The following is a 26,445-nucleotide window of genomic DNA, read 5'->3' as shown; positions in this document are numbered from 1 at the left end:
AGCGCAGTCTTCGTTCCATGTAAGCAATAGTAGCACTCAGGACAGGCCCCATTAACAATTCTGAAGCAGCAGTATAGCGGGAGCGCAGTCTTCGTTCCATGTAAGCAATAGTAGCACTCAGGACAGGCCCCATTAACAATTCTGAAGCAGCAGTATAGCGGGAGCGCAGTCTTCGTTCCATGTAAGCAATGGTTAATGTGGCTTAAGTGGTAACTAGGCCTGGAGGCAGCCCAGTGTAACGAAAAATTGGTTCAAGTTAAAGTTCCAACGCTTTTAAGCGCATTGAAACTTATAAAAATTGTTCTGAAAAATTATTTGAGTGAGCCTTGTGGCCCTAAGAAAAATTGCCCGTTCAGCGTGATTACGTGAGGTTTCAGGAGGAGGAGCAGGAGGAGGAGGAGGAGGAATATTAGACACAGATTGATGAAGCAGAAATGTCCCCGTTTTGGATGGTGAGAGAGAACGTAGCTTCCATCCGCGGGTGCAGCCTACGTATTGCTTACGTATCGCTGCTGTCCGCTGGTGGAGAACAGAAGTCTGGGGAAATCCAGCCTTTGTTCATCTTGATGAGTGTTAGCCTGTCGGCACTGTCGGTTGACAAGCGGCTACGCTTATCTGTGATGATTCCCCCAGCCGCACTAAACACCCTTTCCGACAAGACGCTAGCCGCAGGACAAGCAAGCACCTCAAGGGCATACAGGGCTAGTTCAGGCCACGTGTCCAGCTTCGACACCCAGTAGTTGTAGGGGGCAGAGGCGTCACCAAGGATGGTCGTGCGATCCGCTACGTACTCCCTCACCATCCTTTTACAGTGCTCCCGCCGACTCAGCCGTGACTGGGGAGCGGTGACACAGTCTTGGTGGGGAGCCATAAAGCTGGCCAGGCCCTTAAAGACTGTTGCACTGCCTGGGATGTACATGCTGCTCGATCTCCGCACCTCCCCTGCTACCTTGCCCTCGGTACTGCGCCTTCTGCCACTAGCGCTGTCGGCTGGGAATTTTACCATCAGCTTGTCCGCAAGGGTCCTGTGGTATAGCAACACTCTCGAACCCCTTTCCTCTTCGGGAATCAGAGTGGGCAGGTTCTCCTTATACCGTGGATCGAGCAGTGTGTACACCCAGTAATCCGTCGTGGCCAGAATGCGTGCAACGCGAGGGTCACGAGAAAGGCATCCTAACATGAAGTCAGCCATGTGTGCCAGGGTACCTGTACGCAACACATGGCTGTCCTCACTAGGAAGATCACTTTCAGGATCCTCCTCCTCCTCCTCCTCCTCCTCAGGCCATACACGCTGAAAGGATGACAGGCAATCAGCCGGTGTACCGTCAGCAGCGGCCCAAGCTGTCTCTTCCCCCTCCTCCTCATCCTCCTCATGCTCCTCCTCCTCCTCCTGTACGCGCTGAGAAATAGACAGGAGGGTGCCCTGACTATCCAGCGGCATACTGTCTTCCCCCGCCCCCGTTTCCGAGCGCAAAGCAGCTGCCTTTATGGTTTGCAGGGAATTTCTCAAGATGCATAGCAGAGGAATGGTGACGCTAATGATTGTAGCATCGCCGCTCACCACCTGGGTAGACTCCTCAAAATTACCAAGGACATGGCAGATGTCTGCCAACCAGGCCCACTCTTCTGAAAGGAATTGAGGAGGCTGACTCCCACTGCGCCGCCCATGTTGGAGTTGGTATTCGACTATAGCTCTCCGTTGTTCATAGAGCCTGGCCAACATGTGGAGCGTAGAGTTCCACCGTGTGGGCACGTCGCACAGCAGTCGGTGCACTGGCAGCTTAAAGTGATGTTGCAGGGTGCGCAGGGTGGCAGCGTCCGTGTGGGACTTGCGGAAATGTGCGCAGAGCCGGCGCGCCTTTACGAGCAGGTCTGACAAGCGTGGGTAGCTTTTCAGAAAGCGCTGAACCACCAAATTAAAGACATGGGCCAGGCATGGCACGTGCGTGAGGCTGCCGAGCTGCAGAGCCGCCACCAGGTTACGGCCGTTGTCACACACGACCATGCCCGGTTGGAGGCTCAGCGGCGCAAGCCAGCGGTCGGTCTGCTGTGTCAGACCCTGCAGCAGTTCGTGGGCCGTGTGCCTCTTATCGCCTAAGCTGAGTAGTTTCAGCACGGCCTGCTGACGCTTGCCCACCGCTGTGCTGCCACACCGCGCGACACCGACTGCTGGCGACATGCTGCTGCTAACACATCTTGATTGCGAGACAGAGGAGGAGGAGGAGGAGGAGGAGGGTGCTTTAGTGGAGGAAGCATACACCTCCGCAGATACCAGCACCGAGCTGGGGCCCGCAATTCTGGGGGTGGGTAGGACGTGAGCGGTCCCAGGCTCTGACTCTGTCCCAGCCTCCACTAAATTCACCCAATGTGCCGTCAGGGAGATGTAGTGGCCCTGCCCGCCTGTGCTTGTCCACGTGTCCGTAGTTAAGTGGACCGTGGCAGTAACCGCGTTGGTGAGGGCGCGTACAATGTTGCGGGAGACGTGGTCGTGCAGGGCTGGGACGGCACATCGGGAAAAGTAGTGGCGACTGGGAACTGAGTAGCGCGGGGCCGCCGCCTCCATGATACTTTTGAAGGACTCCGTTTCCACAACCCTATACGGCAGCATCTCAAGGCTGATGAATTTTGCTATGCGGACGGTTAACGTTTGAGCGTGCGGGTGCGTGGCGGCGTACTTGCGCTTGCGCTCCAACAGTTGCGCTAGCGACGGCTGGACTGTGCGGTGCGAGACATTGGAGGATGGGGCCGAGGACAGCGGAGGTGAGGGTGTGGGTGCAGGCCATGAGACGGTCGTGCCTGTGTCCTGAGAGGGGGGTTGCATCTCAGTGGCAGGTTGGGGCACAGGGGGAGAGGCAGCGGTGCAAACCGGAGGCGCTGAACGGCCTTCGTCCCACCTTGCGGGGTGCTTGGCCATCATATGCCTGCGCATGGTGGTGGTGGTGAGGCTGTTGGTGTTGGCTCCCCGGCTGAGCTTTGCGCGACAAAGGTTGCACACCACAGTTCGTCGGTCGTCAGGCGTCTCTGTGAAAAACTGCCAGACCTTAGAGCACCTCGGCCTCTGCAGGGTGGCATGGCGCGAGGGGGCGCTTTGGGAAACACTTGGTGGATTATTCGGTCTGGCCCTGCCTCTACCCCTGGCCACCGCACTGCCTCTTGCAACCTGCCCTGCTGATGCCCTTGACTCCCCCTCTGAAGACCTGTCCTCCTGAGTAAGCGTTGCACACCAGGTGGGGTCAGTCACCTCATCGTCCTGCTGCTCTTCCTCCGAATCCTCTGTGCGCTGCTCCCTCGGACTTACTGCCCTTACTACTACCTCACTGCAAGACAACTGTGTCTGATCGTCATCGTCCTCCTCACCCACAGAAAGTTGTTGAGACAGTTGGCGGAAGTCCCCAGCCTCATCCCCCGGACCCCGGGAACTTTCGAATGGTTGGGCATCAGTGACTATAAACTCCTCTGGTGGGAGAGGAACCGCTGCTGCCCAATCTGAGCAGGGGCCCGAGAACAGTTCCTGGGAGTGTTCCCGCTCCTGAGCAGGTGTCATTGTAGTGGAGTGAGGAGGCTGGGAGGAAGGAGGAGCAGCAGACAGAGGATTCGGATTTGCAGCAGTGGACGGCGCAGAACTGCGTGTTGACGATAGGTTGCTTGAAGCACTTTCTGCCATCCAGGACAGGACCTGCTCACACTGCTCATTTTCTAATAACCGTCTCCCGCGTGGACCCATTAATTGGGCGATGAATGTAGGGACGCCAGAAACGTGCCTCTCTCCTAATCGCGCAGCAGTCGGCTGCGACACACCGGGATCAGGAGCTCGGCCTGTGCCCACACCCTGACTTGGCCCTCCGCGTCCTCGGCCGTGTCCACGTCCTCTAGGCCTACCCCTACCCCTCAGCATGCTGTATTACCAGTGATTTGATTTCACAGGCAGGAAATAAATTGGCGCAAGACTGCAGGCCAAATATAATTTTTTCCCTTTTTGGAAAACGAAAGGCCCCACTGCCTCTAGTGAATGAATAATCTAAGTTTAATAACTGTGCTGTGTCCCTGCTAATGTGTCACTGAACGTGAGGGTAGCAGAGTTATTATAACTCTGGCAGAGCAGGTATTTTTTTTCCCAATTAAGGAAAGCAAATGGCGAAGCCAGCAGTAAAGCGTAGCTGGGTGCGTCTGATTTAGCAATGTTGTTCACGCAGCTCACACGTGTCCACCGCCCGTAAGGACGGACAGAGGCTGGACAAATAGATTTGTTTTCAGTTTTTTCCCACCAAAAGGCAGCACTGCGTATATTCAATGAACATGAGAAGTTTAATAACTGTGCTGTGTCCCTGCTAATGTGTCACTGAACGTGAGGGTAGCAGAGTTATTATAACTCTGGCAGAGCAGGTATTTTTTTTCCCAATTAAGGAAAGCAAATGGCGAAGCCAGCAGTAAAGCGTAGCTGGGTGCGTCTGATTTAGCAATGTTGTTCACGCAGCTCACACGTGTCCACCGCCCGTAAGGACGGACAGAGGCTGGACAAATAGATTTGTTTTCAGTTTTTTTCCACCAAAAGGCAGCACTGCGTATATTCAATGAACATGAGAAGTTTAATAACTGTGCTGTGTCCCTGCTTATGTGTCACAGAACGTGAGGGTAGCAGAGTTATTATAACTCTGGCAGAGCAGGTATTTTTTTTCCCAATGAAGGAAAGCAAATGGCGAAGCCAGCAGTAAAGCGTAGCTGGGTGCGTATGATTTAGCAATGTTGTTCACGCAGCTCACACGTGTCCACAGGCGTTAGGACGGACAGAGGCTGGACAAATAGATTTGTTTTCAGTTTTTTTCCACCAAAAGGCAGCACTGCGTATATTCAATGAACATGAGAAGTTTAATAACTGTGCTGTGTCCCTGCTTATGTGTCACAGAACGTGAGGGTAGCAGAGTTATTATAACTCTGGCAGAGCAGGTATTTTTTTTCCCAATGAAGGAAAGCAAATGGCGAAGCCAGCAGTAAAGCGTAGCTGGGTGCGTATGATTTAGCAATGTTGTTCACGCAGCTCACACGTGTCCACAGGCGTTAGGACGGACAGAGGCTGGACAAATAGATTTGTTTTCAGTTTTTTTCCACCAAAAGGCAGCACTGCGTATATTCAATGAACATGAGAAGTTTAATAACTGTGCTGTGTCCCTGCTTATGTGTCACAGAACGTGAGGGTAGCAGAGTTATTATAACTCTGGCAGAGCAGGTATTTTTTTTCCCAATTAAGGAAAGCAAATGGCGAAGCCAGCAGTAAAGCGTAGCTGGGTGCGTATGATTTAGCAATGTTGTTCACGCAGCTCACACGTGTCCACAGGCGTTAGGACGGACAGAGGCTGGACAAATAGATTTGTTTTCAGTTTTTTTCCACCAAAAGGCAGCACTGCGTATATTCAATGAACATGAGAAGTTTAATAACTGTGCTGCGTCCCTGCTTATGTGTCACAGAACGTGAGGGTAGCAGAGTTATTAACTGTGGCAGAGCAGGTATTTTTTTCCCAATTAAGGAAAGCAAATGGCGAAGCCAGCAGTAAAGCGTAGCTGGGTGCGTATGATTTAGCAATGTTGTTCACGCAGCTCACACGTGTCCACAGGCGTTAGGACGGACAGAGGCTGGACAAATAGATTTGTTTTCAGTTTTTTTCCACCAAAAGGCAGCACTGCGTATATTCAATGAACATGAGAAGTTTAATAACTGTGCTGTGTCCCTGCTTATGTGTCACAGAACGTGAGGGTAGCAGAGTTATTATAACTCTGGCAGAGCAGGTATTTTTTTCCCAATTAAGGAAAGCAAATGGCGAAGCCAGCAGTAAAGCGTAGCTGGGTGCGTATGATTTAGCAATGTTGTTCACGCAGCTCACACGTGTCCACCGGCGTTAGGACGGACAGAGGCAGGACAAATAGAATTATTTTCACTTGTTTTACAAGCAAAAGGCAGCACTGCGTATATTCAATGAATAATAACTGTGTTGTGGCCCTGCCTATACAATTCTTTCCCTGCAGTATCAATGGAGGGTGGAATGCTCTGCAGAGGCGATTTTGAGAAGCCCAAAAAAAATGCAGCACAGCTAACAGCAGCCAGCACAGTACTGCACACGGATAAATATGGCCCTAGAAAGGACCGTTGAGGTTCTTGAAGGCTACACTCACTCCTAACACTCTCCCTGCCTATGCAGCACTTCTGTCCCTAATGCCAGGTGCAACGCTCTGCAGAGCCGATTTTGAGAAAAAAAAAAATGCCACTGCTAACAGCAGCCAACACACAGCTATCAGTGGCCCTAATAAGGACCTTTGGGGGGTCTTGAAGCCTACACTAACTACCAATTCTTTCCCTACAGCAGCTCCGGTACAAACAGCACTGTCCCTCATCTAACTCACCAGGCATCTGAGGCGAGCCGCGGGAGGGGCCGACTTTTATATTAGGCGAACACCTGATCTTCCCAGCCACTCACAGCAGGGGGGTGGTATAGGGCTTGAACGTCACAGGGGGAAGTTGTAATGCCTTCCCTGTCTTTCAATTGGCCAGAAAAGCGCGCAAACGTCTCAGGGAAGTAAGTGAAAGTAACCAGAACACCGCATGGTGTTCGTTACGAATAACGAACATCCCGAACACCCTAATATTCGCACGAATATCAAGCTCGGACGAACGCGTTCGCTCATCTCTAATCTATACATATACATATTATAGTTCTCATTTTCTCGACATCTGTTTTCTAGGTTTGGCAGTGTGGAGGAAGTATGGAAGTTTTGCCTTGCTCCAGAGTTGCCCATATTGAACGCACAAAGAAGCCTTACAATAATGACATTGACTACTATGCAAAGCGTAATGCCCTACGGGCGGCAGAAGTCTGGATGGATGAATTCAAGTCCCATGTCTATATGGCATGGAACATACCGATGACAGTAAGTTGTATATTGCTTGTCCTTAAAAGGTTTTGAATAATGAATACATTTCCTTACATGAATTATCACTGGATTACACTATTACAGTACTTCATTATACTTCATGCAAAACATTAGGATCACCACAATCAGCTGACCTACAAGCCAAGATGCAGATGCCCAAAGCAAACAACTCCTTCATTTGTTCATAAAGGCCCTGGCAGTATTTGTGGCACTTGTATAATGTGCAGTTGTGGGTATAATTTGTCTAGAATTTAGGTAATAAAAAGTTGGGACTTCCTTACTTTCCGCAAACGTGTAATATGATTTTCTCCCAGATGACTCAAAGCTTGTTTTTCTTCTCCTGATTTCCAGATTACAGAATTATCATCCCTGTATGTCATCCCTGATAAGACTGACCACATGGTGAGTTCTCCGCAGGCAGCGCTGATAACATTCTTTCAGCTGCTGTCCCGCTGGAGAACAATAGTGATGTATTTAGAGAACAGACCACCCGTTATTTTCTAAATACATGCAAATGAAGCTGGTTAGCTAACCTACTGATTAGCCCATTAGTAGCTAATGCAAAATGATCGCTCAAAGCTGTCAGTTTCTGACGAATTTTGAGCGATCATCTGTGTGTGTAAATGGGGCTTTACAGAGTCATTGACAACAAGTTGCATGTCAGTGGATTATAGAAAGTTGTTAAAAAAATTTAGCTTATGCAGTCCAAATCATTAACACACAAATATTCATACAAGTATTATGTAATCAAAGTAAAAAAAGGATATACGGCTCTTAATATGTGAATGAGCAGCAATGTTAATGAGGTGATTTGTTCTGTCATGTGTTAATGAGCCAGACTAACCTTGTGTTTATACACGACATAGTTAGAATAAAGTGAAATCTAGAATAAGATCTGTCAACAGCCTATTACACGCTTCATGTTCTACATTGCACAGAATAAGTATTTAAAAGAAACTGGCAAAAAACATCAAAAAAGCAAACCAAAGGAAATTAAAGATACCCAACCTGATACACACATAAAGGGTTAAAGCGAGGAGAAAGAGTGCCCCCCTTCCCCAATCACATTCCAATTCGCTTATGTTTTCCTTGTGTTTTCCTTTATTTCTCTTCTTTCATTTTCAAACAAAGTTAATACATCCAATTTATTGGAATTGTTAATATAAAATAGGAAATGAAGGTTTTATGCTACTTGACCATGTTAAAGGGGTTGTCCCGCGCCGAAACGGGTTTTTTTTTTTTCAACCCCCTCCCCGTTCGGTGCGAGACAACCCCGATGCAGGGACCTAAAAAAAAAACAGCACAGCGCTTACCTGAATCCCCGCGCTCCGGTGACTTCTATACTTACCGGTTGAAGATGGCCGCCGGGATCTTCTTCCTCCGTGGACCGCAGCTCTTCTGTGCGGTCCATTGCCGATTCCAGCCTCCTGATTGGCTGGAATCGGCACGTGACGGGGCGGAGCTACACGGAGCTACACGGAGCCCCATTGAGAAGATAAGAAGACCCGGACTGCGCAAGCGCGTCTAATTTGGCCATTAGACGGCGAAAATTAGACGGCAACCATGGAGACGAGGACGCTAGCAACGGAGCAGGTAAGTGAAAAACTTTTTATAACTTCTGTATGGCTCATAATTAATGCACAATGTACATTACAAAGTGCATTATTATGGCCATACAGAAGTGTATAGACCCACTTGCTGCCGCGGGACAACCCCTTTAAGGGAACATACAAGCTTGAATGTAAATAGTCGCAACACTATCGTAAGAGTATGTTGCTTGTATGTAAAAAGCATGTGGAGCTAAAGATGCCTAATGTATAACATGCATACATCTAAGTGTACGTTGTAAACTTCTTCAATAAAACATACTAAATATAAAAAAGTAAACCAGATAGAAAACATAAGTAGTCATCCAGCACGCCATGTGGATCAACTGTAATGCAGCACCACTGCATTAAAATAGGACCAAAATAACCTTACTAATAGGACCAAAGTAACCTTACTAAAAACCTCCTATGCATTTAAAAATGAAGTCTTTACTTATTCAAATGCTATAAGTAACGACTTCGGTTGAAACTCATAGAGATCTTTTTTAAGATCATTTTGATCCTTTATCGATACAATGAAGCTACGTCTACAGCGACATTATTCACTGTTCTCATGCTGCCAGACACCTATTTGGGAAGGAATCTGCAAGTTGGGTGAACTGGCTATTCAGGTGTATTAGCAAATATATTTTCAATTATACAAAAATGTATATTGGATGAGTAGAAAGTCAGCAATAAAGGTTCTTTGCTTAAAAGGTAGCTAAACTTTCAGTAAACTTCTCACATGTCATAGTGACAACTCAGATGTAGAGATCAATGAGGGTCAAGGTCCTGAGACTCCCACCGATTGCTAAAACTAAGGGCGCCTACCCACTTGCGATTTTTTTTCCTTTGCGTTTTGCGTTTTTTCTGAAGAGCAATTAGGATAGAATGTATTCTTGTCCACTTGCGGTTTTTTTTTCGGTCCGTTGCAATTTTTAACATAGGAACTGTCAGTTGCATATGTGTCCTTATTTTTCTCTTAATGCACCCATGAATGTCAATGGAAATTAACAGAAAAGGCGCGATAAAGCCGCGGAAAACGCTGCGTTTTTCACGCACGAAAATCGCAAACGCCAGTGGGTAGGCGCCCTTAGGCATAGAAGCTTTCATGTAAGTCCTGTACCCAACTGGTTCTTTTGCCCTCAGACTGGTGTCAGACTGAGGATAATCTCTAGTCTGTATGTTACTCGTTGATCACAGCTGAAGGGACAGTGCTCTGCCTCTTTGTTGTAGCAAGTGGTGGAGGTCGCAGCCTTTAAACCTCCTACCAATCAAAACTTTTGCATCATTATGATGTCAGAAGTTTTCTGAAAGTTTGTTTACACTTTAAAAATAAATTCAGCATTATGATTAGGGATGAGCGAGTATACTCGCTAAGGCACTACTCGCTCGAGTAATGTGCCTTAGCCGAGTATCTCTCTGCTCGTCCATAAAGATTCGGGGGCCGCCGCAGCTGACAGGTGAGTTGTGGCAGGGAGCGGGGCAGAGCGAGCGGGAGAGAGGGAGAGAGAGATCTCCCCTCCGTTCCTCCCTGCTCTCCCCCGCAGCTCCCCGCCCCGCGGCGGCACCCGAATCTTTCGGGACGAGCGGGGCGATACTCAGCTAAGGCACATTACTCGAGCGAGTAGTGCCTTAGTGAGTATACTCGCTCATCCCTAATTATGATCATATATAGATTGGTTGCTTTTTGTAATTTACCCACCATGTTTACATGGTTAGAGAAGTGATCTTGAATCTTGAAAGTTAGAGGCATGAACAGGATGTGCTGACACATTACAGAGTGTAGTAATACCTTAGTACATATCTTTGTGAATATAGCTACAGGCATATCACTGCTTAAATCCAGTGTCTGAAAATGAAGTATGTGTGAAACCCTATGTGTGGAAAAAAAGGAATACTCAAGACCTTCCAGTAGGGCACCTCCAAAACAATTAAAAAAGCTTCTAAACCCTTCACTTATGTGAATATCTTTCAAGAATTAAATATATTTCACAGTAAGTGTGTAGATGGAACATCAATTGTCCATAAAAAGTCAAATCAATCTACAGCAGCAGTAGAAATGAAATCCGCCAGGGAATGTGTAGATGTGTGATATGTTCCATAGAACAGATACATGGCATTTGTACTCTGAACAGATGATGTAAATAAACAATAACCTTCTCTTGTAGGAATGCAATAAAACAAAGTGATCAATATTTTATTTTCCTGTTATGCTTTTGTAACTTGTGTAGACTGATTATCCTGTCAGTCAGTTATATGGTGTACTGGCATACAACAATTTTCTGCATAGTGTTGTTAAGACAATTCACTGAACTATGAAACACAATGTAGTATCTGGTCTTATTTTCTTTTGAAAGAACCCTGGGGTGGACTTTGGCGATGTCTCTGAAAGACTGGCACTCCGTCATAAACTGCAGTGTCGTAGTTTTAAATGGTACCTGGAGAATGTATACCCAGAAATGAGGATTTACAATAATACTATTACCTATGGTGAGGTAAGAAAGTTTGCTAATATGAAAACAAAAGTTATTATGTAAAGCATTGGAGCTTAATGCATGACTAAATGACTTAAACTACAAAACTGGAGATCAGATGAACAAAAGTACACCAATCCATCTTTTATGAAGTGCTATAAGTAAGATCCATATCTTATGTCCTATGCATAGCAATAAATGACTGCATATTAAACAGTGTTATTAATAGTAATTAAAGTTTTTTTGAGCCTTTGAAACTATGAAAAAATATCTAAATATGCATGAATTCTCACCAAATTATGCCACCATAATTCAGAAGTAATTATTTTTAATTTCATAATCTTGCATAATTGAGTGTAGCAACATTGTTTTCATGTTGACACAGTTTGCTGGGGGTGAGATACTACTGTTCCCATGCTTCATCTGCTTGTTTACAGATATTAGTAATTATTAGAAAATTATAGTACCAGTGTTTCTGGTGGTCCACTACGCCGCACAGCTGTGTTACATGGTACATCCATTATGATCCCCACACATCACATACACAGCTCTACTACATCCATCCTGATTCACACACATCACACACACAGCTCTACTACATCCATCTTGATTCACACAAATCACACACACAGCTCTAATACATGGTACATCCAGTATGATCCCCACACATCACACACACAGCTCTACTACATGGTATATCCATCTTGATTCCCACACAAGACAAACACAGATTGGCTCCTCCCACAGCAGTGATGTCACCACAGGTCGTTCAGCCCACTCTCTGTAGTGATGGTAGGTCAGTATCTTCTGTCAGGACCACTAAGTTGTGTGAGATAATAACGGCTTAGTTGTATTCTCATTTTGTTATTGTTGCCCTTCCCTTCCAAGAGCCCTAATATTTGTTGTTCTTCTGTCGGTCAGGCTCTGTGTTTTATATATCCTGTAGGACCTGTGATGATGTCACCAGGGGGTGGAGCATGAGAAAAACCCACATAAACTGCAGAATGGCTCCTCCCACAGCAGTGACGTCACCACAGATCTTTCAGCCCGCTGGATCTCTGTGGTCATGGTAGGTCATTGTCTTGTGTCAGGCCCGCTGAGTTGTGTTGGAGATAATAAAGGCTTAGATGTATTCTTATTTTGCTATGTTTGTCCTCCCCTACGAAGAGCCGTAACTGTGTTGTTCTTCTGTCAGTCAGGCTCTGTGTTTTATATTTGTTGTAGGACCTTCAATGGCGTCACCAGGGGGAGGAGAGATGACGTGTACCAAGGGCAAAGCATGAAAAGCACTCACATACTCACTGACAAGTGCTCATTAGTAGTTTGATTGGGAGAAATATTATTTCCGCCAGTGCACGACCCTTATATATGAAGAGGCACACACCTCTATATATATTATGCGCATCTCAGCTGCTACATACACCTACATAGGAATATATGCCAGATCATACATTCCTGGTATAATTTACACCTGTTTCTGCCATAAATTATACATAAATGTTTTGATCCAGGGCAGTCACGTTCCCTTCTAACAAGCCACATACTATAGGCTTTGTTTACTATGGAGACACAAATGTCATTTCACATGTGTTTATACCATCTAATGCTTATTAGTTCACTAAAAACATGTAAATGCAAATGGGATTTTAAAATGTAATCTTCTGCCTAGCTGATTTGTCAGTAAACTTCTTGCTTATGTTTATTCACTCATTATCAAAATAGTCAAGTACCTAGGGATTGTCATTTTGCAGCAAAACTTGGCATGCCATTACACATCAGGCAGATATACAAATGATTAGAGTTGTGCTGTGATTAGATGAACAGTCAGGCCACCTGAGGCCCTAAAAGTTCCACCTTTGGCCTGTAAAAAGGCTCTCAGATGCTACTTGTGTGTAGTGACCTCTTTTTCTGCTTGTGTAGAGCTTGTTGACCACTAGACAGCTCTATGATGCAATCAAAGAGATTTTGCCCAGTTAATAGCATTTGACAAGGAGTGCATTATTGGAATGATATAAGCTCAATGGTCTTATCAATTAATTGCCCATCATCTGGGCTGTTCTGATCAGACTGTTAGGAGGGACCAGTTTATGCGCAAGGGCACGCACACAAGGCAATAACGCACAGAACGCCCTCAACAGACCAGTAGAGAGGACCTTCTGATAGTCTGACATGCACGAGCAGCCCCAACTGTTTTGTTGTCCTTGTCACATCTTGCATCCAATAGGGTACTAGAGCCTCCATACCCACCCTTATCACATCTTGTGCCCAAGCTAGAGGTGTCCCAACAGGGTACTAGAGCCTTCATACCTTCCCATATCACATTTTGCAACCAAGCTAAAGGGCGGCCCAACAGGGTACTAGAGCCTCTATACCCACCCCTATCACATCTTGTGCCCAAGCTAGAGGTGGTACAACAGGGTACTAGAGCCTCCCTTCAAGAGTTCAGTTTTCCACAATAAATTAGCCTTTTGCTCTGATATTGTAATCACTTATATGAACATTACAATCACACATTTTTTGTGTATTTTTGTGTATATTCTATAGTACTGGTATTCAAACTACAGGCTGATGTAAACAGCTTGCAGTTACTGATATAGGCACCTATAATTCCCCAAATCTCTGCATTTGACAAACCTAAGTGTATATATTCAAATTGAATAGGGAATTGCTATATACAATATTTACAGTATGCAATTCTATAAAAGATTTCGCAAAGTTGCTCCAGGTGAGAGTTCCCTTAATTAATATGTGTAACATTTAATTAGCATCATAAGAGCTCTGATCATTTCTTTAGTCATTTAATTTTACTTGCCTTTTTGCTTCATATATTTTTATTGCATCTACACTACAGAAGTGGAGCAACCTAACATGCAGTCTATTGCAACTAATGAACTCATTTCTTATGTTACGAATACCAGCATATTACTGTTCAGTGGTTCTTTGTCTATAGAACAATAAAGGTCCTTTGATGCATTTACAGAGTTAAAATATTCTTCTATCTACATGAGTGGTTTAAGTGACAATACGTGTGGCATGTCAATGTATACAGCTCATACACCAGAAAACGACTCCAAGCAGAATATTGAACTACTGTTATTTGTATTATAGGTTGCTTTCACATCTGCACTTGGGGGGGGGGGGCATTTTCCTTCTTCATTATGAGAGCAATAAAGGCGAATCGCTTGGACGAACTGATCCGTCTTATGACTGAACTGAAGAGTACCAAACCCACCCCATTGACTATAATGGGGTCTGTTTGGTTTCCGCTCCGCTATCCGGCATTTTACCGGACAAAAAAGCCCTGCACACAGCGCTTTTTCTTCTGATATTTTATGCCAGATCTGCTACAGAACCTCCGAACAGATGTTCCAGCGCAGATGTGAAAGTGGCCATATTCATATAAAAGCTTATTAATTCCTGAAACAAAGTCACAAGAGTACAAAACACCACTTTTCATCCATCTATGACCTGAGTTTTATCTAGTGCATTTTTCTGGTCTTCAGAAAGGCTTTTATGTTTCCTTATTGAGAATGTAGAATAAAGTGGGATTGCACATGCTTAGTGTCAAACTGGGATGCCTAGGGTCTACCAATAAAATTCATTCTGGGGGCCCACTGTACAGAAAATATTACCAGATTCCTGTTCACAAATTTATTTCCTCTGCATTCTGCATACACTTCAATAGAAACATGGCTATCTTTGCATGGGGCTTTGTTCTTACTGAAGTGTATGGAAGATGCAGCAGGCAAGAAATGGTAGACTCCCATTCACCAATTTGTGCAGATCCTGTGATAGCTTGTGTCTGTGTGTGACTGCTGTGAGAGGGAGGAGGGAAGCATTTGTGGTCAGAGAACACATAGCTCTGACATTATACCAAGAAGAGTTTCACAGAAAATATAGACATACAGAAGTGTTAAAAGTGTGATCTTGTCTGTGATGATAGTTCCACTTTAAATCTTTTGGGCTGCGTGGTTTCTTCATTTGTAAAATATGTATATATATATATATATATATATATATATATATATATATATAATTGTGTTGTGGAATGATGTTTAAGGTGCAGTGCTATGGTTTTGTTCTCCTCTGGTGGGATGTCCAGTTTTATTGACTATTCCTGCAGTATTTGAGTGGACTAAGTAATACATTTCTTTACATTATTCTGATTATTTCATACAGTTACCTCATGTTCTCTTCAGTCCCTCTTGGCAACAAAGCTAGGATCACTGAAGGGACGTCCACTTAGATTTCTCAAGTACTTCAGTTCTTCATTATGTAAGGTTATTTTGTTACATGATACAATCAGCCCTCACTCTCTGCCTGTCCTCAGGCTGTGAAGAGAATCATGTTCAGCATCCTCTGACAGTCTACTCCAAGGATCTTGCAGAGAGAAAGATTCTTGTCCCTTAGTGCTATTACCAAAGTTGCTGAAATTGCAAATGACTCTAAGCTCGTCAGTGGTTATGTGCATCTTAGGTCTGTTAATCCAAGGCAGTCAATTACTGTACTAGTTTTTATACACACAAAGTTGTGTACATTATATACAGCCATTTCTCATATTTCCACACTACAATATATATACAGATATTAAAAAAAAAGATAATGCTTAATAATAGAGATGAGCGAGCACCAAAATGCTCGGGTGCTCGTTACTCGGAACGAAATTACCGCGATGCTCGAGGGTTCGTTTCGAGTAACGAACCCCATTGAAGTCAATGGGCGACCCGAGCATTTTTGTATTTCGCCGATGCTCGCTAAGGTTTTCATGTGTGAAAATCTGGGCAATTCAAGAAAGTGATGGGAACGACACAGCAATGGATAGGGCAGGCGAGGGGCTACATGTTGGGCTGCATCTCAAGTTCACAGGTCCCACTATTAAGCCACAATAGCGGCAAGAGTGGGGCCCCCCCCCTCCCAAAAACTTTTACTTCTGAAAAGCCCTCATTAGCAATGCATACCTTAGCTAAGCACCACACTACCTCCAACAAAGCACAATCACTGCCTGCATGACACTCCACTGACACTTCTCCTGGCTTACATGCTGCCCAACCGCCCCCCCTCCCCCCCACAGCGCACACCAAAGTGTCCCTGCGCAGCCTTCAGCTGCCCTCATGCCACGCCACACTCATGTCTATTTAGAAGTGCGTCTGCCATGAGGAGGAACTGCAGGCACACACTGCAGAGGGTTGGCACGGCTAGGCAGCGACCCTCTTTAAAAGGGGCGGGGCGATAGCCCACAATGCTGTACAGAAGCAATGAGAAATAGAATCCTGTGCCACCGCCATCAGGAGCTGCACACATGGGCATAGCAATGGGGAACCTATGTGCCACACACTATTCATTCTGTCAAGGTGTCTGCATGCCCCAGTCGGACCGCGGTTTTTAATTCATAGACACAGGCAGGTACAACTCCCTATTGTGAAGTCCCTGTGGACCGACAGCATGGGTGGCTCCCTGGAACCCACCGGCGGAACATAAAAATATCCCATTGCATTGCCCATCACAGCTGAGGTAGTAATGTCATGTTTAATGCAGGTGGGCTTCGGCCCACACTGCATGCCCCAGTCAGACTGGGGTTCTTTACAAGTGGAAACAGATGCATTTATAATTCCCTGTGGACCCACAGCATGGGTGGGTGCCAGGAAGCCACCGGCGGTACATAGAAATATCCCATTGCATTGCCCAACACAGCTGAGGTAGTAATGTCGTGCTTAATACAGGTGGGCTTCGGCCCACACTGCATGCCCCAGTCAGACTGGGGTTCTTTACAAGTGGACAGATGTAGGTTAAACTCCGTGTGCACCTACAGCATGGGTGGCTCCCTGGAACCCACCGGCGGTACATAAAAATATCCCATTGAAGTGCTCATCACAGCTGAGGTAGTAATGTCATGTTTAATGCAGGTGGGCTTCGGCCCACACTGCATGCCCCAGTCAGACTGGGGTTCTTTACAAGTGGAAACAGATGCATTTATAATTCCCTGTGGACCCACAGCATGGGTGGGTGCCAGGAAGCCACCGGCGGTACATAGAAATATCCCATTGCATTGCCCAACACAGCTGAAGTAGTAATGTCGTGCTTAATACAGGTGGGCTTCGGCCCACACTGCATGCCCCAGTCAGACTGGGGTTCTTTACAAGTGGACAGATGTAGGTTAAACTCCGTGTGCACCTACAGCATGGGTGGCTCCCTGGAACCCACCGGCGGTACATAAAAATATCCCATTGCAGTGCCCATCACAGCTGAGGTAGTAATGTCATGTTTAATGCAGGTGGGCTTCGGCCCACACTGCATGCCCCAGTCAGACTGGGGTTCTTTACAAGTGGAAACAGATGCATTTATAATTCCCTGTGGACCCACAGCATGGGTGGGTGCCAGGAAGCCACCGGCGGTACATAGAATAATCCCATTGCATTGCCCAACACAGCTGAGGTAGTAATGTCGTGCTTAATACAGGTGGGCTTCGGCCCACACTGCATGCCCCAGTCAGATTGGGGTTCTTTACAAGTGGAAACAGATGCATTTATAATTCCCCGTGGACCCACAGCATGGGTGGGTGCCAGGAAGCCACTGGCGGTACATAGAAATATCCCATTGCATTGCCCAACACAGCTGAGGTAGTAATGTCGTGCTTAATACAGGTGGGCTTCGGCCCACACTGCATGCCCCAGTCAGACTGGGGTTCTTTACAAGTGGACAGATGTAGGTTAAACTCCGTGTGCACCTACAGCATGGGTGGCTCCCTGGAACCCACCGGCGGTACACAAAAATATCCCATTGCATTGCCCAACACAGCGGATGTAACATCAGCTGTAATGCAGGTGGGCTAAAAATTCATTTGATTACACTGTAGGCGAGGGCCCACAAAAATTGCTGTATCAACAGTACTAATGTACATCCAAAAAATTGGCCATGGCCAACCAAGAGGGCAGGTGAAACCCATTAATCGCTTTGGTTAATGTGGCTTAAGTGGTAACTAGGCCTGGAGGCAGCCCAGTTTAACGAAAAATTGGTTCAAGTTAAAGTTTCAACGCTTTTAAGAGCATTGAAACATATTAAAATTGTTTAGAAAAATTATATGAGTGAGCCTTGTGGCCCTAAGAAAAATTGCCCGTTCAGCGTGATTACGTGAGGTTTCAGGAGGAGGAGCAGGAGGAGGAGGAGGAATATTAGACACAGATTGATGAAGCAGAAATGTCCCCGTTTTGGATGGTGAGAGAGAACGTAGCTTCCATCCGCGGGTGCAGCCTACGTATTGCTTACGTATCGCTGCTGTCCGCTGGTGGAGAAGAGAAGTCTGGGGAAATCCAGGCTTTGTTCATCTTGATGAGTGTAAGCCTGTCGGCACTGTCGGTTGACAGGTGGGTACGCTTATCCGTGATGATTCCCCCAGCCACACTAAACACACTCTCTGACAAGACGCTAGCCGCAGGACAAGCAAGCACCTCCAGGGCATACAGCGCGAGTTCAGGCCACGTGTCCAGCTTCGACAGCCAGTAGTTGTAGGGGGCAGAGGCGTCACGGAGGACGGTCGTGCGATCGGCTACGTACTCCCTCACCATCCTTTTACAGTGCTCCCGCCGACTCAGCCTTGACTGGGGAGCGGTGACACAGTCTTGCTGGGGAGCCATAATGCTGGCAAAGGCCTTGGAGAATGTTCCCCTGCCTGCGCTGTACATGCTGCCTGATCTCTGCGCCTCCCCTGCTACCTGGCCCTCGGAACTGCGCCTTCTGCCACTAGCGCTGTCGGATGGGAAGTTTACCATCAGTTTGTCCACCAGCGCCCTGTGGTATAGCATCACTCTCGAACCCCTTTCCTCTTCGGGAATCAGAGTGGAAAAGTTCTCCTTATACCGTGGGTCGAGCAATGTGTACACCCAGTAATCTGTAGTGGCCAGAATGCGTGTAACGCGAGGGTCACGAGAAAGGCATCCTAACATGAAGTCCGCCATGTGTGCCAGAGTACCTGTACGCAACACATGGCTGTCCTCACTAGGAAGATCACTTTCAGGATCCTCCTCCTCCTCCTCTTCCTCCTCCTCAGGCCATACACGCTGAAAGGATGACAGCCCAGCAGCATCTGTACCCTCAGCAGTGGGCCAAGCTGTCTCTTCCCCCTCCTCCTCATCCTCCTCATGCTCCTCCTCCTCCTCCTCAACGCGCTGAGATATAGACAGGCGGGTGCTCTGACTATCCAGCGACATACTGTCTTCCCCCGGCTCTGTTTCCGAGCGCAAAGCGTCTGCCTTTATGCTTTGCAGGGAACTTCTCAAGATGCATAGCAGAGGAATGGTGACGCTAATGATTGCAGCATCGCCGCTCACCATCTGGGTAGACTCCTCAAATGTTCCAAGGACCTGACAGATGGCTGCCAACCAGGGCCACTCTTCTGTAAATAATTGAGGAGGCTGACTCCCACTGCGCCGCGCAAGTTGAAGTTGGTGTTCCACTATAGCTCTACGCTGCTCATAGAGTCTGGCCAACATGTGGAGCGTAGAGTTCCACTGTGTGGGCACATCGCACAGCAGTCGGTGCACTGGCAGATTAAACCTATGTTGCAGTGTCCGCAGGGTGGCAGCGTGCGTGTGGGATTTGCGGAAATGTGCGCAGAGCTGGCGCACCTTTCCGAGCAGGTATGACAAGTAGGGATAGCTTTTCAGAAAGCGCTGAACCACCAAATTAAAGACATGGGCCAGGCATGGCACGTGCGTGAGGCTGCCGAGCTGCAGAGCCGCCACCAGCTTACGGCCGTTGTCACACATGACCATGCCCGGTTGGAGGCTCAGCGGCGCAAGCCAACGGTCGGTCTGCTCTGTCAGACCCTGCAGCAGTTTGTGGGCCGTGTGCCTCCTATCTCCTAAGCTGAGTAGTTTCAGCACGGCCTGCTGACGCTTGCCCACCGCTGAGCTGCCACGCCGCGTGACACCGACTGCTGGCGACGTACTGCTGACACATCTTGATTGCGAGACAGAGGTTGCGTTGGAGGAGGAGGAGGAGGAAGGTGCTTTAGTGGAGGAAGCATACACCATCGCAGATACCACCACCGAGTTGTGGCCCGCAATTCTGGGGGTGGGTAGGACGTGAGCGGTCCCAGGCTCTGACTCTGTCCCAGCCTCCACTAAATTCACCCAATGTGCCGTCAGGGAGATATAGTGGCACTGCCCGCCTGTGCTTGTCCACGTGTCCGTTGTTAAGTGGACCTTGGCAGTAACCGCGTTGGTGAGGGCGCGTACAATGTTGCGGGAGACGTGGTCGTGCAGGGCTGGGACGGCACATCGGGAAAAGTAGTGTCGACTGGGAACCGAGTAGCACGGGGCAGCCGCCGCCATCATGCTTTTGAAAGCCTCCGTTTCCACAAGCCTATACGGCAGCATCTGTAGGCTGATCAATTTTGCAATGTGCACGTTTAACGCTTGAGTGTGCGGGTGCGTGGCGTTGTACTTGCGCTTGCGCTCAAACTGTGGCACTAGCGACGTCTGGACGTTGCGCTGAGAGCCATTGCTGGATGGGGCCAAGGACAGCGGAGGTGATGGTGTGGGTGCAGGCCAGGAGACGGTAGTGCCTGTGTCCTCAGAGGGGGGTTGGATCTCAGTGGCAGGTTGGGGCACAGGGGGAGAGGCAGTGGTGCAAACCGGAGGCGGTGAACGGGCATCGTCCCACCTTGTGGGGTGCTTGGCCATCATATGCCTGCGCATGCTGTTGGTGGTGCCTCCCCAGCTGATCTTGGCGCGACAAAGGTTGCACACCACTGTTCGTCGGTCGTCAGGCGTCTCTGTGAAAAACTGCCACACCGTAGAGCACCTTGACCTGTGCAGGGTGGCATGGCGCGAGGGGGCGCTTTGGGAAACAGTTGGTGGATTATTCGGTCTGGCCCTGCCTCTACCCCTGGCCACCGCACTGGCTCGGCCTGTGCCCACACCCTCACTTGGCCCTCCGCGTCCTCGGCCGCGTCCACATCCTCTAGGCCTACCCCTACCCCTCAGCATGCTGTATTACCAGTGATTTGATTTCCCAGGCAGGAAAGAAATTGGCGCAAGGCTGCACTCAACCGTAGCTGGTTGCGTTTGATTTTTGTACGTTCTCCACGCAGCACACACGTACACGGAGACCTTAGGACTGACACAGGCAGGCCAAATATAATTAATTGAATTCGCTTTTTTGCAAAGGGAGGGCCCCACTGCGGATATTCAATGAGCAATACGTTTAATAACTGTGGTGTGGCCCTGAAAAAGTGTCACACAACTTTAGTGTAGCAGAGTTATTAACTCTGGCAGAGCAGGTATTTGCCAGTCAGGAAAGACAATGACGCAAGCCTGCAGTAAACCGTAGCTGGTTGCGTTTGATTTTTGTACGTTCTCCACGCAGCACACACGTACACGGAGCCCTTAGGACTGACACAGGCAGGCCAAATATAATTAATTGAATTCGCTTTTTTGCAAAGGGAGGGCCCCACTGCGGATATTCAATGAACAATACGTTTAATAACTGTGGTGTGGCCCTGAAAAAGTGTCACACAACTTTAGTGTAGCAGAGTTATTAACTCTGGCAGAGCAGGTATTTGCCAGTCAGGAAAGACAATGGCGCAAGCCTGCAGTAAACCGTAGCTGGTTGCATTTGATTTTTGTACGTTCTCCACGCAGCACACACGTACACGGAGACCTTAGGACTGACACAGGCAGGCCAAATATAATTTCTTTTCCTTTTTTGCAAAGGGAAGGACCCACTGCGTATATTCAATGAACAATAACTTTTAGAACTGTAGTGTGGCCCTGAAAAAGTGACACACAACTTTAGTGTAGCAGAGTTATTAACTCTAGCAGAGCAGGTATTTGCCAGTCAGGAAAGACAATGGCGCAAGCCTGCAGTAAACCGTAGCTGGTTGCGTCTGATTTTTGTACGTTGTCCACGCAGCACACACGTACACGGAGACCTTAGGACTGACACAGGCAGGCCAAATACAATTTCTTTTCCTTTTTTGCAAAGGGAAGGACCCACTGCGTATATTCAATGAACAATAACTTTTAGAACTGTAGTGTGGCCCTGAAAAAGTGACACACAACTTTAGTGTAGCAGAGTTATTAACTCTAGCAGAGCAGGTATTTGCCAGTCAGGAAAGACAATGGCGCAAGCCTGCAGTAAACCGTAGCTGGTTGCGTCTGATTTTTGTACGTTGTCCACGCAGCACACACGTACACGGAGACCTTAGGACTGACACAGGCAGGCCAAATATAATTTCTTTTCCTTTTTTGCAAAGGGAAGGACCCACTGCGTATATTCAATGAACAATAACTGTGTTGTGGCCCTGCCTTCACAATTCTGTCCCTGTAGTATCAATGGAGGGTGCAATGCTCTGCACAGACGATTTTTAGAAAAAAAAAAATATGCAACACTGCTAACAGCAGCCAGCACAGTACTGCACACGCTTAAATTTGGCCCTAGAAAGGACCGTTGAGGTTCTTGAAGCCTACACTCACTCCTAACACTCTCCCTGCCTATGCACCACTTCTGTCCCTAATACCGGGTGCAATGCTCTGCACTGCCGATTTTGAGAAAAAAAAAAAAAAACACTGCTAGCAGCAGCCTGCACACAGGTAGATGTGGCCCTAAGAAGGACCTTTGGGGTTCTTGAAGCCTACACTGACTCCTAACGCTCTCCCTACAGCAGCACCAGCACGATAGTACTTTCCCTCAGCTAACTCACAAGGCATGTGTGGCGAGCCGCAGGAGGGGCCGACTTTTATACTCGGGTGACATCTGATCGCCCCAGCCACTCACAGCAGGGGGGTGGTATAGGGCTTGAACGTCACAGGGGGAAGTTGTAATGCCTTCCCTGTCTTTCAATTGGCCAGAAAAGCGCGCTAACGTCTCAGAGAGGAAACTGAAAGTAACCGGAACACCGCGTGGTACTCGTTACGAGTAACGAGCATCCCGAACACCCTAATATTCGCACGAATATCAAGCTCGGACGAGTACGTTCGCCCATCTCTACTTAATAACAAAAGAAACACGCATTACAATGGGTTTTCTGTGACTTAGGATAGGCCATCATAATTTGATAGTCTGCTCCACTGGCCCCTGCTGATTTGCATATTAGGATAGCTTTGCCTGATACTGCAGCTGAATTTCATTCAAGTGAATGGAAATAAGCTACAGTACCAGGCACAGTTACTTTGCCTACTTACCAGTATAGCAACTGTAATAGCTTCTTTTGGGCCTTGTACTTTAGAGGACCTATTGGTTAGTCTGATAGGTATGGACTCATTTGTTTCCCCCCTCCCCCAGCAGTTTTGGATGAGCTCTGTTTGTTCTGAGGAAAAACAAATCTTGTTCTACGTTAAACATCTGTAGCTCTGGTTTGTTCAGCATTTTAAAGCTAAGATTCTTGGCTTTAGAATCACATCAAAAGAATGTCAGTATCCTTTACAAAGCCAGAGCTATAGTTGTTTGAATTTAGCCAGGAATACTGAATTTCCAGCTTTCCGTTTTCTGGCAGCATATTCAGAGGACGGGGGAGGGGGGAAGACCAGCCTGCAACAGAGATCAATGCTTCTCCTATTTATATCTCCTCTTGTCATTAAGTTTTGTTAATAATATGATCACCCCCCCCCCTCATCAGTCAGAGAGCATATTTTCTCTCTTATTGTCACATGTGGGGTTTTCCCCAGAAAAGGAGTGACATGAGGTAGATTTGCTAATCTAATCCAAAATGGGCCAGCACCCTAACTGTAGGTGATTATAGTTCAGGCAAGGTTATTGATCAGTATTCAGTATATCAAAGATATACAGTAAGTTGTAGTGTAGTGACATTTCTGGCTTTGGCTCTTCATCAGGGTTTAAGTTAATGTTGAAGTTAGTACAATGGTGTATATATCCTTGTAAACATGTAATATGCAATATGGTTACAAAGTGATGGACCACCACAGCTCTGCTGACAAGGACAATGGTATCATAACAAAAACAAATAAAATATGTTGCTTATGATTAGAGATGAGCGAGCACCAAAATGCTCGGGTGCTCGTTACTCGGGACGAAATTTTCGCGATGCTCGAGGGTTCGTTTCGAGTAACGAACCCTATTGAAGTCAATGGGCGACCCGAGCATTTTTGTATATCGCCGATGCTCGCTAAGGTTTCCATTTGTGAAAATCTGGGCAATTCAAGAAAGTGATGGGAACGACACAGAAACGGATAGGGCAGGCGAGGGGCTATATGTTGGGCTGCATCTCAAGTTCACAGGTCCCACTATTAAGCCACAATAGCGGTAAGAGTGCCCCCCCCCCTCCCAACAATTTTTACTTCTGAAAAGCCCTCATTAGCAATGCATACCTTAGCTAAGCACCACACTACCTCCAACAAAGCACAATCACTGCCTGCATGACACTCCGCTGCCACTTCTCCTGGGTTACATGCTGCCCAACACCCCTTGCACGACCCAGTGTCCACAGCGCACACCAAATTGTCCCTGCGCAGCCTTCAGCTGCCCTCATGCCACACCACCCTCATGTCTATTTATAAGTGCGTCTGCCATGAGGTGGAACCGCAGGCATACACTGCAGAGGGTTGGCACGGCTAGGCAGCGACCCTCTTTAAAAGGGGCGGGGCGATAGCCCACAATGCTGTACAGAAGCAATGAGAAATCCAATCCTGTGCCACCTCCATCTGGAGCTGCACACGTGGGCATAGCAAAGGGGAACCTATGTGCCACACACTATTCATTCTGTCAAGGTGTCTGCATGCCCCAGTCAGACCGCGTTTTTTTATAAATAGTCACAGGCAGGTACAACTCCGCAATGGGAATTCCGTGTGCACCCACAGCATGGGTGGCTCCCTGGAACCCACCGGCTGTACATAAATGTATCCCATTGCAGTGCCCTGGACAGCAGAGCTAACGTCAGATTAAATGCAGGTGGGCTTCGGCCCACACTGCATGCCCCAGTCAGACTGGGGTTCTTTATAAGTAGACACATGCAGTTACAATTCTGTGTGGACCGACATCATGGGTGGGTCCCAGGAAGCCACCGGCGGTACATAATTATATCCCATTGCAGTGCCCAGCACAGCTGAGGTAATGTCATGCTTAATGCAGGTGGGCTTCGGCCCACACTGCATGTCCCAGTCCGACTGGGGTTCTTTAGAAGTGGACACATGCAGTTACAACTCCGTGTGGACCGACAGCATGGGTGGCTCCCTGGAACCCACCTTTGTACATAAATATATCCCATTGCATTGCCCATCACAGCTGAGGTAATGTCATGTTTAATGCAGGTGGGCTTCGGCCCACACTGCATGCCCCAGTCAGACTGGGGTTCTTTAGAAGTGGACACATGCAGTTACAACTCCGTGTGGACCCACAGCATGAGTGGCTCCCTGGAACCCACCGGCGGTACATAAATATATCCCATTGCAGTGCCCAGCACAGCTGATGTAACGTCAGCTTTAATGCAGGTGGGCAAAAAATTAATTGGATTACACTGTAGGCGAGGGCCCCAAAAAATTGGTGTACCAACAGTACTAATGTACCTCAGAAAAATTGCCCATGCCCAACCAAGAGGGCAGGTGAAACCCATTAATCGCTTTGGTTAATGTGGTTTAATTTGTAACTAGGCCTGGAGGCAGCCCAGTTAAAATAAAAATTGGTTCAGGTGAAAGTTTCAACGCTTTAATGAGCATTGAAACGTATAAAAATTGTTTACAAAAATTATATGACTGAGCCTTGTGGGCCTAAGAAAAATTGCCTGTTCGGCATGATTACGTGAGGTTTCAGGAGGAGGAGGAGGAGGAGGAGGATGAATATTATACACAGATTGATGAAGCTAAAAGGTAACCGTTTTTGATGGTGATAGAGAACGATGCTTCCATCCGCGGGTGCAGCCTACGTATTGTTTAGGTATCGCTGCTGTCCGCTGGTGGAGAAGAAAAATCTGGGGAAATCCAGGCTTTGTTCATCTTTATGAGTGTAAGCCTGTCGGCGCTGGCGGTTGACAGGCGGGTACTCTTATCCGTGATGATTCCCCCAGCCGCACTAAACACCCTCTCTGACAAGACGCTAGCCGCAGGACAAGCAAACACCTCCAGGGCATAGAGCGTGAGTTCAGGCCATGTGTCCAGCTTCGACAGCCAGTAGTTGTAGGGGGCAGAGGCGTCACGGAGGACGGTCGTGCGATCAGCTACGTACTCCCTCACCATCCTTTTACAGTGCTCCCGCCGACTCAGCCTTGACTGGGGAGCGGTGACACAGTCTTGCTGGGGAGCCAGAAAGCTGTCAAAGGCCTTAGAGAGTGTTCCCCTGCCTGTGCTGTACATGCTGCCTGATCTCCGCGCCTCCCCTGCTACCTGGCCCTCGGAACTGCACCTTCTGCCACTAGCGCTGTCGGATGGGAATTTTACCATCAGCTTGTCCGCCAGGGTCCTGTGGTATAGCATCACTCTCGAACCCCTTTCCTCTTCGGGGATGAGAGTGGA

The 26,445-nt window shown here is 47.6% G+C and overlaps 1 protein-coding gene across 1 annotated transcript in view; it reads left to right on the top strand.

The window, feature by feature from the left end:
• GALNT9 (polypeptide N-acetylgalactosaminyltransferase 9) overlaps positions 1–26,445 on the top strand; it is a 326,026-nt gene that overhangs the window by 260,240 nt on the left and 39,341 nt on the right. The window contains exons 7-8 of the mRNA XM_066601931.1: positions 6,733–6,918; positions 10,868–11,005. Coding sequence (XP_066458028.1) covers positions 6,733–6,918; positions 10,868–11,005 — 324 coding nt within the window. The remainder of the gene's footprint in view (positions 1–6,732; positions 6,919–10,867; positions 11,006–26,445) is intronic.

The sequence above is a fragment of the Eleutherodactylus coqui genome, chromosome 5, assembly GCF_035609145.1.
Source record: "Eleutherodactylus coqui strain aEleCoq1 chromosome 5, aEleCoq1.hap1, whole genome shotgun sequence".
In the NCBI taxonomy this organism is placed as follows: domain Eukaryota; kingdom Metazoa; phylum Chordata; class Amphibia; order Anura; family Eleutherodactylidae; genus Eleutherodactylus; species Eleutherodactylus coqui.
This window is presented reverse-complemented; position numbering and strand designations above follow the sequence as displayed.